Genomic DNA, 14,342 nt, shown 5'->3' with positions numbered 1-14,342 from the left:
CCTTTTATTAGTTCGAACGTATTTCGTTTGATTCGATCGCCCCTTGTGTAGATGTATCGCTTCATCTTCTTGTTTCTCCGTCCATAGCGTCCGATCATGTTGTGAATGTGTGCCAAGTCAACAGTCATATGTAGAAAATCGTGGGACTTAACCACATCTCTTAGATTTCACAAAATCAACCATCCTCTCCTCTGTAGAGAGTGTTATGTTCTAAAGAGACTAAGTTCTCTCATGATATAAATTTTTTTAATAATAATTTTTTCATTTATTATTAAATTTTTTTTTGTGCGTGTGTGATCTAGCGGTGAAACGCTTGGGTCTTGAGAGTGTGCTCCTCTCAAGGTCTCAGGTTCGAAAGCCGCTAGGTTCAAATTGCTTATTAAAAAAAATTAATTATTTTTTAATGATTTTTAATTTTTTTTTTCTTAAATTGGTTTTTTATTTATAATAAATTAAATTAATTTTTTAATTTAAAAAAATATTTTTCTTAAAAAGGACTACTTATCTACTTTTTTTATCCTATTTTCCTTTATTTTATCATAACTCAAATTTAAGATAATAAATTAAACTAAAGATTAAAGATAAGAATCATTTCAAAATTAACTTATCATGTCACATTTTCTTACTAAACATCACCTAAAGAATAAAAACTCACTCAAACAAGTGACCGAGACATCCCATATTTATTCAAAATTTGAAGATAATTGATATATGTGTCCTCTCACTTATAAAATATTCAATTCATTTATCTAAACAATGTGGAACTTACACAACTCACACTTGTTTCTCAATAATCTCTCTCTTAAGTGAGTCCATCTTTTATACTCCCCTTCAAGCAAAAGCTCTTGGAATGGAGTTGAAACCACTTGATGTCAAAATTAATCCACATATTACGTCTTAGACACTTCAACAGGACACACCGTCTGACCATCACAATGTCATGAAGACTTTCGATACTAAAAGTTGCTTCCCTTACTCAAATAATCACCTTTGATACAACTTAGGAGTAATCATGAGGTAAAGCATTCATATAGGTTAGAGAATCACCTAAATGTTTAAGACTTGCTCAAACAAGTGAGAAAAATGCCACGTAATCATTTAAAATCTGAAGGTAAAATATGTATGAGTCATCTCACTTATAAAGTATTCGACCTCCATTTTTTCAAATAATTTAAAACTTACAAAACTCACACTCATTTCTCAACATATATAGTGTGCTAGATATGACGAGGAGGTGCGAATAAGCAGTTTCGGACTTGGGCTAGTTTATTGCAGTCCAATTTGAACTTAAAAATTGGATTTCTTGTATGGAACATGAATATCACATGTAGGGTACAGATATTAAGATCTCCTTTTACATAGCTGGCTTGAAAAATCTTTTATACTATTGATAAGGCTTGAATTAAAGTTCTCACACTTAAAAAAAGGCAAACAGCTTGAATTACCTTATTTTTCCTTACACCAAAACGCAGATGCCTAAACTTGTACGTACGTGTACATTGGAGTTAGACTACCTAGGTTCTACCCTTGGGAATACCTTTCAATCAAGCTGTAAAAAAAGTGTCCTCCAATTTAATGGGTAGGCTTTAATGAATGCAATCTGACAAAGGTAGCTGGCATAATTTATATGACAGTGACCCCATGAATCAATCCATGCCACCAAATCCATAAGGACAAAACAAAAACATCAACAATATGTTCCCACTTTCCCGAAAATAGAATCCAATTAATCAAGATCATAACTTCATAGTATTAATTTTTCAACAACAAAATATACTTTCATAATTCCATGTTAATAGTACAACTTAATTTCAATATAAATTTCTGGACCACAAAGACCACATACACGATACATTACATATATAGCATACTAGTAATTAATTAACTTAACTTGCATAGTGTAATGCTGGTAACTAAATTAATATTCAATTAACCAGCAATTTTAAACCTTAATCCCTGCTATTACATATTTTTTTACTCATAATTATATGTGTATAAATTTGTGTATCTACGGACACTTGTATCTGTTGCCACGAGTCAACATATCAGTATAGCATTTGCCACATTTTTCTCTGTTGCCATAGGTTCCTGGAGGGACACATTTGCAACGGTTACAACATGTTACGCATGCTCTCAAACATAAGTTCTTCCTTGAATGTAGTTGGCACCTATAACCACATAGTGGAATACAATCTGCAAACAAAATAAACATACAAAGTATCATTAATTCATGATTCATCACATCTCACAAACATTAACATTAATCACTAACAGTATCAAATATTTTAAGATTTAGTGACAGTATAACCGTAGCTAATTATTTATGAGATTTTATTTAACTATAAATGACATAGAAATGGAGTGACTTACCCCTCAATGATTTGACGAATGGAGTAGGTGGTGCCAGTGGAGTTTTGGCAACAGGGGGCTGAGAAGTTGGTGGCTGAGTGGGTGCTGTGACTGGTAGTGGTGAAGGTGGTTTCACAATAGGTGGTGTTTGATAAGGTGTTTTTGACAATGGGGGAGAAAGAGGAGCATTCACAGGTGGTGGAGTTGTTGGCGGTGTCTTCACCGGAGAAGGCGGTGTTGGAGCCGTCACTACAGGTGTTGGTGATGGTTTTACTGGTGGAGCTTGAACAGAAGGAGCTGAAGGGTTTGCATAGTTCACCTGCACCAAATGTCATTTTTCTAATTTCTTGTTTTTTAAACCAAAAAAATATGCTATTTATTAAACTTAATAAAATGATTTATAAGAAGATAAAATATAATTATGAAACAAGTTTCTGATAAGATATTTTAAAGGAATCAAACAAAAATAGAAAGGAGATTATTTTAGAGTTAACAACATACCACTATTTTGAGATCTTCCTCATACGAATAAACCTGCACATAAAGATATATTATTTTAAAATTAAAGGAATTATTATATGCAAGTTAAAATATATTACACTTAATCAAGAAAGTAATAGTTATATTCAAAATAAAGAATTTTTTCACCACCACTTTTTTGTGGATATTTATGAGCTATTGATGAGTAAGTGAAAAGTAGAAAAAAGATTATACCTTAGTGGCCACCACAAGAAAAATGGCTAGAAGAAGAATGGATTTTGAAGCCATTTTTTGGAGCATGGACAAGAAAGAAAGAAGAGTAATCTAGTGAGTGTTACTTGAAAAACTTACTAGTTATTGAGTTATATAGAGGTCATGGTTGGAGAGAGAGAAAACAAAAAGGTTAGGTGCATTAAAGTAATAATGTAATTTAATGTAAATGAGGTATAAGATGCCAGCAATGTTATATGTACACTAAAGTGTACACCTACACCGTATTGGTGTATGTACGGACGGCACTGTTCATATACGGACGGTACTATTCACCGTCCATACATGAACAGTGCAATATTATATTAATATTTTTTTTACGTTTTTTATTTATTTTTTTAAATATTATTTTTTAAAAAAATATTTTTTTTATATTTTTTTAAAAAATATTTGACAAGCAGATTTACTTCCGAATTTACCTGCATTTAAAATTATTTGCGGATTTACCTAAATTCGTAGGTAAATTCGCAAGTAAATCCGCAGATATTGTCAAATTCGTAGGTAAATCTGCGAATAAATTCGCAGGTATTGTCAAATTCGTAGGTAAATCCGCAAGTAAAATCCGCAGGTATTATGAAATCCGTAGGTAAATCCGCAGGTATTGTCAAATATTTTTTTAAAAAACATAAAAAAAAATTTTAAAAAAAAAATATTTTAAAAAAAATGTAAAAAAAAAATTAATATAATATTGCACTGTTCATGTACGGACGGTGAATAGTACCGTCCGTACATGAACAGTGTCGTCCGTACATACGGTGTAGGTGTACACTTTGGTGTACAAATAGCATTATTGATAAGATGCAGGTGCATCATCTTTATGCACTAATATTCAAGGTAATACATATTGTAATGTATAGTACAAAGTACAAGTCGAAATTGTTTAGGTGTATACAGCTTCTACCCACGTGCCTCTTTAACATTGTGTCTACTAAACTATTATATGTAGTTTCTCATAAGAGTGTGTGTTGCCACTAAGCTATATACTATGCTATTGTTATTGAATTGTGTTGATCAACACGAAATTTATCTTTTAGAGTTAGTATTGGAACCATAAGTTAAATGCATGTTAGATCTTGAAATTCATGACTTGTTATTTAACTAAGACACCTTGGTTTGACAAACTCATTAGTCAAAGACTAGTGGCTCTATTTGGATCAAGGTATGGCGTAGTTAAATAGGTGATGATCATCTCCTTCGATTTGGTATAGGACATACAGTAATAAATTAACCTTCTCTTTTGTTTAAAAATAATAAATAACTCACTATAAAAAAACTCCTCATTAAAATTTGATATGGCTTAGAGCATCTTCAATGGTAAGATTTTTCAATGAGTTCTCCAACTAGACATCAATATAATAATTAAATATTGAATCAATTTGTCATGTCATAGTAGAGTTGCATTGCAATGCAACTAGTAAAAAATTGTGGTACCCAATTAAATTACTTTATGAGGTAAAGTTGTGGGACCCATTTGAATTACATCAATAAAATAAATATTAAATAAATTATTTTGAGATGATATGGCTGGTGGGACTCATAAAGAACTCAAAAATGGATTGCACCATTGGAGATGGCCTTAGTGAAAACTCTCCCACAAAGCAAAAATTAAAAAACAAAATTTGAAAAACAAAGGGTGAGGGGTAGGGGTGGTAAAACGGGCCCCACTCGGGGAAAGTCCGTTTTGTCTGCATTTTATGCGGGGTAAGGCAAGGTTTTAGGCCCACTCCTTTTAATGTGTCCGTCCTGTCCCGCCCCGTTTTTTGCGGACTTTTGCGGACATTAGTTTTTTCATACAATTTTACTATTTTTAGGCCTAAAAGGTACAATGTCCGCGGGCTTTCCCCACCCCGTCCTCACTTTTTTGCGGGGCGGGGCAAAGTTTTAGACCCGCACAATCAAATATGCCCGCCCTGCCACTTTCCATTTTTTTCGCGGGCTTTTGTGGGGCGGGCGTGCCTGTTTGCCACCCCTAGTGAGGGGTTACCCCTCGCATAAAAGAAGAAGAGAAAATTTTTAAAATTTGAAACGGTAATAGGTGCGCTTTTAGAAAGGGGTACACATCACAAAATGGGACCGTTTAAATGGTGAAAGGATATCCCTCGCAAAATGCCAGCCCATGTTAGTGTGTTAGACCTAAGTTCCATCGCGTGTGCAAGCGTGCAAGAGGAGCAAAATTCTAAAAAGTGCTTTTGCAATTTGCGACGGGCTGCCCCGCGCCAAATGTGACCGTTCAGGTCACGTGGAAAGCCCCCTCACTTTATGTTATATTGATACCCCAATCCACAATTTTCCCAAACACATTTTTTCTTCTTCTTCTTTCCAACACTTCCCTGGCCATCCATAATATATTTTTTTTCTGTTTTTTTAAAAAATTTATACTCATATTTGTTGAATTGGGTGCTGTATGATATTAAATTTCTTTTTGTATAAAAAATTGTTTAAAATTTATACTGATATTATTTTTTATAATATATTGTGTTTGTGTTTTTACTGTTATTGGATGTTACTGGGTGTTGTTTAATAAATTTAAAATTTACTAGTATTAAAATATAGATAACAATTGTTTTTAAATAATAAAAACTATTATTCAAAACAGTTTTATTTAAAAAAAAAACAATATTGTAAAACAGTATAAAAATAGTAGTAATAATCAGTTTAAAAACAGTTTAACTGTTGAAATGTTTGAATCTGTGAGAAATTTGGCGCATACCGAGGTATCACGCGAAGTAGTTGCAAGAAATGCAGAATTTGAGGAAATGAGGAGAAAACAAATAGAGATTCAAGAAGAAATGAGGAGAAAAGAATTAGAGATGCAGGAAGAAATGAGGAGGAAAACATTGAAGTATGAAGAAGCAATGCGGGTTGCAAATGAGCGGACACAAAGATTTGAACAATTTATAGCTTCACAAATGACAAACCAAAATTCTGATAGTGGATATGGAAGAGTTGTTGAGGACGCTGAGGAGGAAGAAGAGGAAGAGGAGGAAGAAGGGGAAGATGAAGGTTAAGATAATTAAAATGTTTGATGTATTAATTTCTATAATTTTAATGATAATGATAAAAAAAAATTAATATTACATCTGCAATTTGCGTGGGGATAAACCCCTCACAAATTCCAAAAAGCGGAAATTTGCTAGGGGCTTAATCCCTAGCTAAATGCTGACACATTAATTTGCACCTATCTCTACGCACATTGTGCCTACGATTGTGAACTAGAAAGAGCTAAATTTGGGTTTGCAATTTCGGAGGGGTTTAGGCCCAAGCTAAATAAGCAAAGGTGGAAAGCCCCACGCAAATTATTTGCGACTCCTTATTTAGCTAGGGGTGTTGTCCCCTCACAAATTTATGATTTGTGAGGTGTTTTGGCAGTTGTGAGGGGTTTAACCCCTGGTTAAACAACATTTTTCTTGTAGTGAGTTAGGTAAAATAATATTGATCTGTATCACTTTTACATATTGATCAAAAACACTTTTACATAAAAAATAAGTAAAATTCGTCACATACAATTATAGGTCAATATATAAATTATGGTATAGGAACATGTTCATTTAATCAGTAAATTATGTAAGATTACAAACACATTATTTTAATCTTTTTAAATTTCTGATGGCTGAATATGAGTGACACTTGCAACATTTTGAATTAGAATGTGTTGACATCCATATCTTTGTTGATTACGTTAATCAAACATAGTTGTGTCCCTACAAGAAAAACTTGTTGTTGCATGAATCACTTAAGTCACTCACTCAGGTAAATATTTAACATGTGATTACGATTATTGCTTAAATAGAAGTTATTATTTTAATATAGTTTTATCGTTGTGACCTTTGGTGAGTCCCTAATTAATGCCTCTGCGATAAAAAGTATGTGGTCTAAAAATCCCATCATTCCTCGTATTATCAAATACTTTTATCCTACATATAGTTTATTGTATATCAATTATTCTTAGTCACATTACAGAATGATAATATCGAAAGCATATTTTTAATTAGAGGTTATGACAAGTACTACGTGTCAAAATATCGGTCGTTGCTATTTAGCTGCCCAAACATCTTTTCAAAATGGGAGGTCTTGTCGAAGCCACAAACAAACTCCTTGATTCGGGCCACACATTCCTAATCAAGATCGTTCAAAATGGAGTCGAGTTCAAACGACGATGAAAACATAGTTCATAAAAAAATTATGTCATTAGGGTTAGCCTTATAAGTACTTGTGCACATGGAACTATGATCCCTCCCTAATTAGAAGAAAATGGAGCCTTTGTAGCTCAATCCCTAAAGAGTCACCTATATGTGTATCCATATCATAAGAAATCAAACAATTAGATAATAAATAATGGATGGAATCTCCATATTTGTCATCATCCACATAATTATTTTGAGCAATCATTGTTGAATCTACAAGTGTCTATGTGAAAAGGAACTTTATTGTCTTGCCCATCACACATCTCATCACAAAGACAACGAGTAAGTCGAAGAAAATAATCCTCACTTACCCACCATTTCACTTTGTGTGAACGCGTTGAATACAATATTCTCTCTCTCTCTCTCTCTCTCTCTCTCTCTCTCTCTCTCTCACACACACACACACACATGCGAAATTAAAGGTCACTCAAAGCCAACCAACGAGGACTAAAAACTACTTTATCCTAACAACGTCTAGAATAACCAAAAAGAATTAATGGGAGAAAGACGGGAAACATGAATGCTGGAAGAGTACGTTTCCCCATTAAACAAAAGTGCAACCTCCTATGAATGGATACTCCATCGCATGTAGAAACATAAGAAAAAATAGAGAAAAAAACAAAACAATAAAGAGTGCAGATATATCATTGAAAGAAGATCTGAAAGCGACTTTAAAAGGATGAAAATCTTGGTGAATATGATGTCGTCGACCTAACGTAAGGACTTTAAGACTTAGAGAATAGTCTCATAGAAATTTTGAAAATGGTGGTAATAAAATAAAAAAAAAACAGAGGAATAAGGATTAGAATAGCAGAATAAGAGAAAAGGAAATGACTTACCCTCTTATATACTTTTGACTTGGATCAGGAATACGAAGAGGGTGAATATGCAACACTAGATAATCAAATAGATCCATGAGGCCGTGTATACACCAATGACCACACATCACTTCATCAAGAGTTATATCCCAAAGCTCCAAACTATAATGGCAATTATAGTTCTCATACAACAGTTATATCATTTCTATTGGTAAGCCATTATTTCCTAAGTGGTAGAACCCACGTGACAAAAGGAAAGATTGAAATCGTCCAAAGATCTAATGGTGATTTCCAGTACAGTCTTTAGCTTCGGTCCGACGATGAGGGTGCATCGACAAATACTCTAAAGCTCAAGTCAGTGAAAGCCTTAAGTGTGAAGTTTTAATTTAAAATTGTGTGTACTTGATATTTATTTGCCGTTTAGTGTATCTGTACTTCAAAAGAAATTTGTAAATAGATCTTATGGCCTTGCCAACAAACTTTAGTGGTTGGGTGGCCTCAATCCAATGTACCTCTAGGGCGAGTATACCTCTTAGAGAGTCTCTTCACCAATTGATTGAATTATTTGGACTTTAATGGACTAAACATTTATCCATACTGGAAAGAAATCAAAACTAATTTAAAAATTAAATTATTCTCAAGGTTCATTTTCAAAAATAATTAATTAACATCAAAACCATTAAATTATTGAGTCTTTTCCTTAATCTTCATATTAGGATTATCTTTCAAAGAATTTTGTATCTTCCTACTTAGACAATTTACTTATCATTTTTACATTGGAATCTCTACCACAATTGTGAATGTCCAACACCTTCCCTAGTTGCCTCATATTCTCACTTGGTAATTTGGCATAGTAAGCATTTCACCAACAAGCATATTTGCAGATAATCGTGACTCTTTTTTTGTCACTTTTCTTGAATTAACGTTTCTTACAGACTACATTGCATATATTCTGATTGGTTCCTTAAAATCAGACTTCTTACTAGAATATGTTTATAATTTCCACTTATAGTTTGTCATATTTTCTGCAAATTAAATAATTGGGTATTTATTCTTCTTTGGTACATATTCCTCATTAGTTTTACAACCACTCTCAACTTCACTCTCATTTAAATCCCCCTTGTAATTTGGTGTTTAACTGGTTCCCTTTGTATCCTAACAAAATATAACGTATTTTCCTTATCATTTTTCATATATTTATCATTGCATTCATTTGAGTCTAAAAATGCTACATCCACTGCACTGTCATAATTAAAATTCACATCATCACTATCTTCATTGCTTTCAATTCTAATGAAGATTTAATGGCTTTGAACATAAGTCATTTCTTTCTTTGCAGCCAGAGGTTTTTCTAGAACTTGATCTCTCTACACAATTAAGTGTTCGATTAAAAAATCAATAACATAGCCAGACTCTGATACCAATTGAAGGTAGAGAAAAACACAAGAAATGGTGGGTTTGAATTGGGTTTTCCAAAATTTGCCCTTTAGAAACATTATTTGTTTAAGATAAACAATAGCGAATGCAATAAACAGAAATATGACACATTCAATTATTCAGGTTCCCCTTAGAAAATGTTAGTCTTGTCCATCCGTCAAGGTGATTTTGCCTCATAAAAGGACTTAATCCAATAATCATAGAAATGAATACAATTGCACGGGCCAACCTTCGGTGACTAACAATCAAACATTGATCAATTCTGTTAGTGATCTCTTAAGAATTCCGACTCAACTGGTCCCTGAAGAGATATAACGATCAACGACTCCTTTAAGAATTATGATCCAACTAGTCCCCTAAAGAAGAATTCTCACGACAATAAACTGTCAAAGTCTTCTCGAGTATACAGAATAAGAATAGTCACTCAATGAACAATAAATAGGAATTGATTAATGTTTGTGCTTACATGTTTGCTTCTATTAAGCAGATTTACACAAATGTTTAAGTACAAATATAACACAAAAGTGTTGAGCAAGATATAAGCAACAACTTCGTGCTTTTACATGATTCTACAAAGATGTATTTGATAGTTGTTGGATAACATCTTGTAGTAATCTTCTTTCTCTCTTTCTTTATCCCTTAGCTTCAGCTTCCATAATATTGCAACAGCTTTCGCTTTGCTTTGAATACTTGAGCTTTGGCTTATTTTCATTTAGCAGTAGCATTGCAACTTTAGCATTGGCGACGAACAACATCTTTGGCTTTGGCATTTGCAACCAACAACATCTTTGACTTTTGTTGTTGCAACCAACAAGCTTCTTCTTCTGAGTTCTTAATCTTTTTTTTATATCCTTCAGAGAAAGAGACGTTGTGAGGATAGAAGATTCTTTTCTAAAACCAACACTTACTTTCCAACAGATAGAATCAAGTGTAGATGTTGGATAGTACAACACGTTACTTCCTTAGCTTGTAGCTTTAGCATGATGGCATGGAAGACAACTTTTGAATAGTATGAACATCTTGGTAATAGTGATTTGTAGCATACCGTTGTATTGAATCTTCTTAAGAAATGTTCTTGATCTTATCTTCATATGATGCACTTCTGATATGAAATAGTAAGCTTGAAAAAGATCACTTTCTTTTCTTTGTTCTTCTGATGAGTAGTTCAGAAACTACTTTGTTATGATAGCATGAAAATCAAAGCCAATAGGAATAGAACTTTGTCTTTCAAAAATAGCAACAATTTTTCTGAAGAACGACGCAGAACTTCCTAGATCAAATGTATATCTGAAGTAAGATAACAACTTTTCTAAACGTCTAAACTTGTCTTTGTCATTGAAGTTTGGACGAGTTTCTTGGAATGTGTGAATATTGTATAGTCATGTATTATGTGTTTTTGTTTTATGAGTCGAAGAAATATTATCTATGTGACATCTATCCTACAATTACAAATTAACGTAATTCCTTTGAAATAAATAAAGGATACAAAAGAATTTTTTTTTAAAAAATGACAAGAATAAGATAAATTCCAAATATAAAATACGAGATAGAAAAAATATTTTGTAAATGTTATTATAGAATGTACAATATCTTTATTGTAATAAGATACTCCCTCTGTTTTTTATTATAAGTCGTTTTAGACTTTTCACACAGTTTAAGAAAATAATAATTGTTGTATGAAAATGAGAAATTATGAAGGTTTTTACAAAATTATCCTTTATTAATGACATGTGGAAGATAAATCTATATAATTGAAAGGAGAGAGAATAATAAATATTTAAGGATATAATAGGAAAAATAGCATTAATTATTCATTGAAATTGTAAAGCGACTTATATTTAAATACAATTTTTTTTTCAAAACGACTTATAATAAAAAACGGAGGGAGTATATACTAAAATTCAAACTATACGTGAGTGCCTAAATATAATAATCCCTCCGTCCCATAATGAGTGACTCATTTGGAATAAATTGATATCCCAAAATGATTGATCTATTTCAATTTCCAATACATTTTTTTTCAATTTTATCCTCTAATTATTAAAAAGTTCACAATTCCCAATACATGATAAGGGTACTATGGTAAAAACAATATTATCTCTCTTACTTTTTTACACTTTTCTTAATATACGTGAAATGGTGTGTTGAGTCACTCATTGTGGGACGGAGGGAGTAATGAGTAGTATAAGCTACAAATTTAAATACTATTACTACTTTAAGAAAATTATATATAAATGAAATAGAGTGTCTTAAGATTGGCGATGGACAAAATTGATTAAAATATAATTGAGTTAAGTAAAATTAATTTTTTCAGAGTTTAGCAGGATTAGTTTATGTTTGAATACATTTATATAAAAGTGAGTTGAACAATAAATTTTAATGTAAAAATTATCTAGAATCAATTATAAAGGCACAAACTATAAATTCTAGTTTCACGTAGAATCAATTCTGGAGACATAATCAATTCTACTTTTTTTTAAACAAACATCTTAAAATCACTCAGAATCAATTCTACAATTCTAGAATTACTTTTGATCCTCAGACCAAACTTACACTTAATAAATACAAATAATTTCTTAATCAAATTATTCACCCTAGTACTCTTTTATTTTTATCTATGAATTTTTGCTTATAAAGAAAAAATACACTACAACAATAAATAAATAAATAAATAAGTAAAATAAATTGCAGGATTTGAAGTTGCAAATGTCTGTTCACAGCTCATATAGGTAGGTGAAATTGAAATGACTAAAAATGGAAATGCAGGCTGTCACAGTACTAATCAATGACGAGAAGGAAACAGCATCAAATGGGTTGCAGAAATTATAATTAACATCATAATGACTCTCGATATTTGTGCACTGTATTTCTTCCTTCCATGCTTTGTACTTGTAGAGAGCATATCAGCTAGAGACTCTGATGACAAAAACAAAATACAAACACATACTTCTTTTATCATAAATTGAAAATATCATAGTGGGAATTAATTAATAATAGTATAAATATTAACTTTTATTATTAAATTGGAAAATAAAGTAGTGAAGAAAAAGATGATAAGTACCATTGTTGTAGACAAATTGGAAACTTGAAGGAGAAGGCACGTTAAGGATTAATTGCTCATAGAAAAATGTTACTAATTGTTTCTACATTTCTCAAACGAGGTGTATTTAATTTCTTTTATGATGAAGAAACTAATTTTAAATTTATGGTATAAATAAACATGTGATTTCATGTGCAATGTTCGTCAACCAGAATAATTGAATGGTCCGCGGGCATGTCGTTGAAATTGAAATTATATTTAGTAAACATCTATAGACTATAGACTACTACGTTAATTTTTCAAAACATTTCAATTTATATAGTTGTTCGTCAAAAATCATGGTTTTATGTTAAAACGAGTACTCATTCAAGTTTATATTAAAAATTTAAAATACAAAATATATATATATATATATATATATATATATATATATATATATATATATATATATATATATATATATATATATATATATATATATATATATATATATATATATATATATATATAAAAGTTTACATGAGTGACTTATTTGTAAAAGAAAATTTATCCAAGAATATTAGAGTAAAATGGTGAAGATCTATTACAAATTAATTAGAGTTTTTGAGTTCAAATGTCGCTCTGGATATACAATAATGTTAAATCTTTTATGCAGAGTTTGTCGTCTACTATGGTCTTAAAATGTTTGAGAGATTAAACTCTACAGTTGTGCACAAATTTTTAATGAAGAGTTTGTTGTCTATTATGGTCTTAAAAGGCTCGAGAGATTAATTAGTCTCTATAGTTGTGCACAAATGATGCACGATTAATAAAAAATAAATAACCTATTTCAATTTATGATGAGATGCGCAAGAAGGTTTTATATGTTATAATATGTAAAAAAAAATGGATTGCCCAATTGTCCCAATGATATTTATAGGCTTGGTTATACAAGAGTCGTTACAAAGATTATTTCTACTGCGTATGAATTCAATCACACGACTCTTAAGTTTGACCTAATAATTAGAGTAATTGGAATGAGTCATATCTCATAATAGGAAGTATAATTAACCTATGAGACATGAGATGACTTCGGTAGAATAATACAAAATAATACAGTAATGTTTAAAATTATTCAAAATAATACACAAATATCTAATGTAACACAAACTAGTAGAATATGAGTAATCTTTGAAGTGATATGTAAAATAATTAAATATTAATTTAATTATATTAATGTATAATATTTAACAGAAAAAAAGATTAAACATAATAAATAAAAGAGAAAAAATTTCGTGAAATAAAATAACTGAATATGTTGTTTTTTTAGTGAAACACCGTGAATATTAAATAAAAAACTAAAATTTATAATTTGTAGTTATGCGTGCCAAAAAAACTAAAAATTTGAGCTCCAATTTTAAAACTCAAATCCTATGTTTTAATTTTTTTTTTTGGAAAAGGCCAACATTAAAATTAAACAGAAGTTGGTCAGCATAAGAAATGCCAAACCAGAGAAATACATAGTTTTCATGCTGCAGTAAACTAAGATAAAACCAAGCTACACAATGCACAAGGAACCAATTACAGTTTGAATCAGCAATAATGCTCCTAACAACAATGATTACAGTCTGCATCAGCGATATTGACAGAAGCTACAAATAATAATAGTGTGCTCCACACCAGAAACGACACCATAAACGTCTAGAATATTTGATATCGTTCTCCCAGTGATGCATCTTTCGATTCTGACTGCAAGAGACAAACTATTCGGCGGACGAAACATCC

The 14,342-nt window shown here is 31.3% G+C and overlaps 1 protein-coding gene across 1 annotated transcript; it reads right to left on the bottom strand.

Moving 5' to 3' along the window:
• Positions 1-1,784: 1,784 nt before the first annotated feature.
• LOC131627004 (gibberellin-regulated protein 14-like) lies at positions 1,785-3,187 on the bottom strand. Its single transcript, XM_058897842.1, has 4 exons — positions 3,064-3,187; positions 2,851-2,883; positions 2,371-2,668; positions 1,785-2,193 (listed from the first exon to the last, which is right to left on the bottom strand). The coding sequence occupies exons 1-4, from the start codon at positions 3,127-3,129 to the stop codon at positions 2,009-2,011; spliced, it is 582 nt and encodes a 193-aa protein (XP_058753825.1). The 5' UTR covers positions 3,130-3,187; the 3' UTR covers positions 1,785-2,008.
• Between the last annotated feature and the right edge of the window lie 11,155 nt (positions 3,188-14,342).

The sequence above is a fragment of the Vicia villosa genome, unplaced genomic scaffold (assembly GCF_029867415.1).
Source record: "Vicia villosa cultivar HV-30 ecotype Madison, WI unplaced genomic scaffold, Vvil1.0 ctg.000345F_1_1, whole genome shotgun sequence".
NCBI lineage: Eukaryota > Viridiplantae > Streptophyta > Magnoliopsida > Fabales > Fabaceae > Vicia > Vicia villosa.
The sequence above is the reverse complement of the archived record's forward strand: the minus strand, read 5'-3'. Positions and strand labels throughout refer to the sequence as shown.

What these genes read in the sequence shown, in the direction of transcription:
- LOC131627004 (XM_058897842.1), bottom strand. Translation starts at nt 3,129, where the DNA reads ATGCTCCAAAAAATGGCTTCAAAATCCATTCTTCTTCTAGCCATTTTT. An exon ending in AGGAAGATCTCAAAATAGTG is followed by an intron (nt 2,669 to 2,850) that starts GTATGTTGTTAA and finishes CATTTGGTGCAG; the next exon opens with GTGAACTATGCAAACCCTTC. An exon ending in ATTCGTCAAATCATTGAGGG is followed by an intron (nt 2,194 to 2,370) that starts GTAAGTCACTCC and finishes TTTTGTTTGCAG; the next exon opens with ATTGTATTCCACTATGTGGT.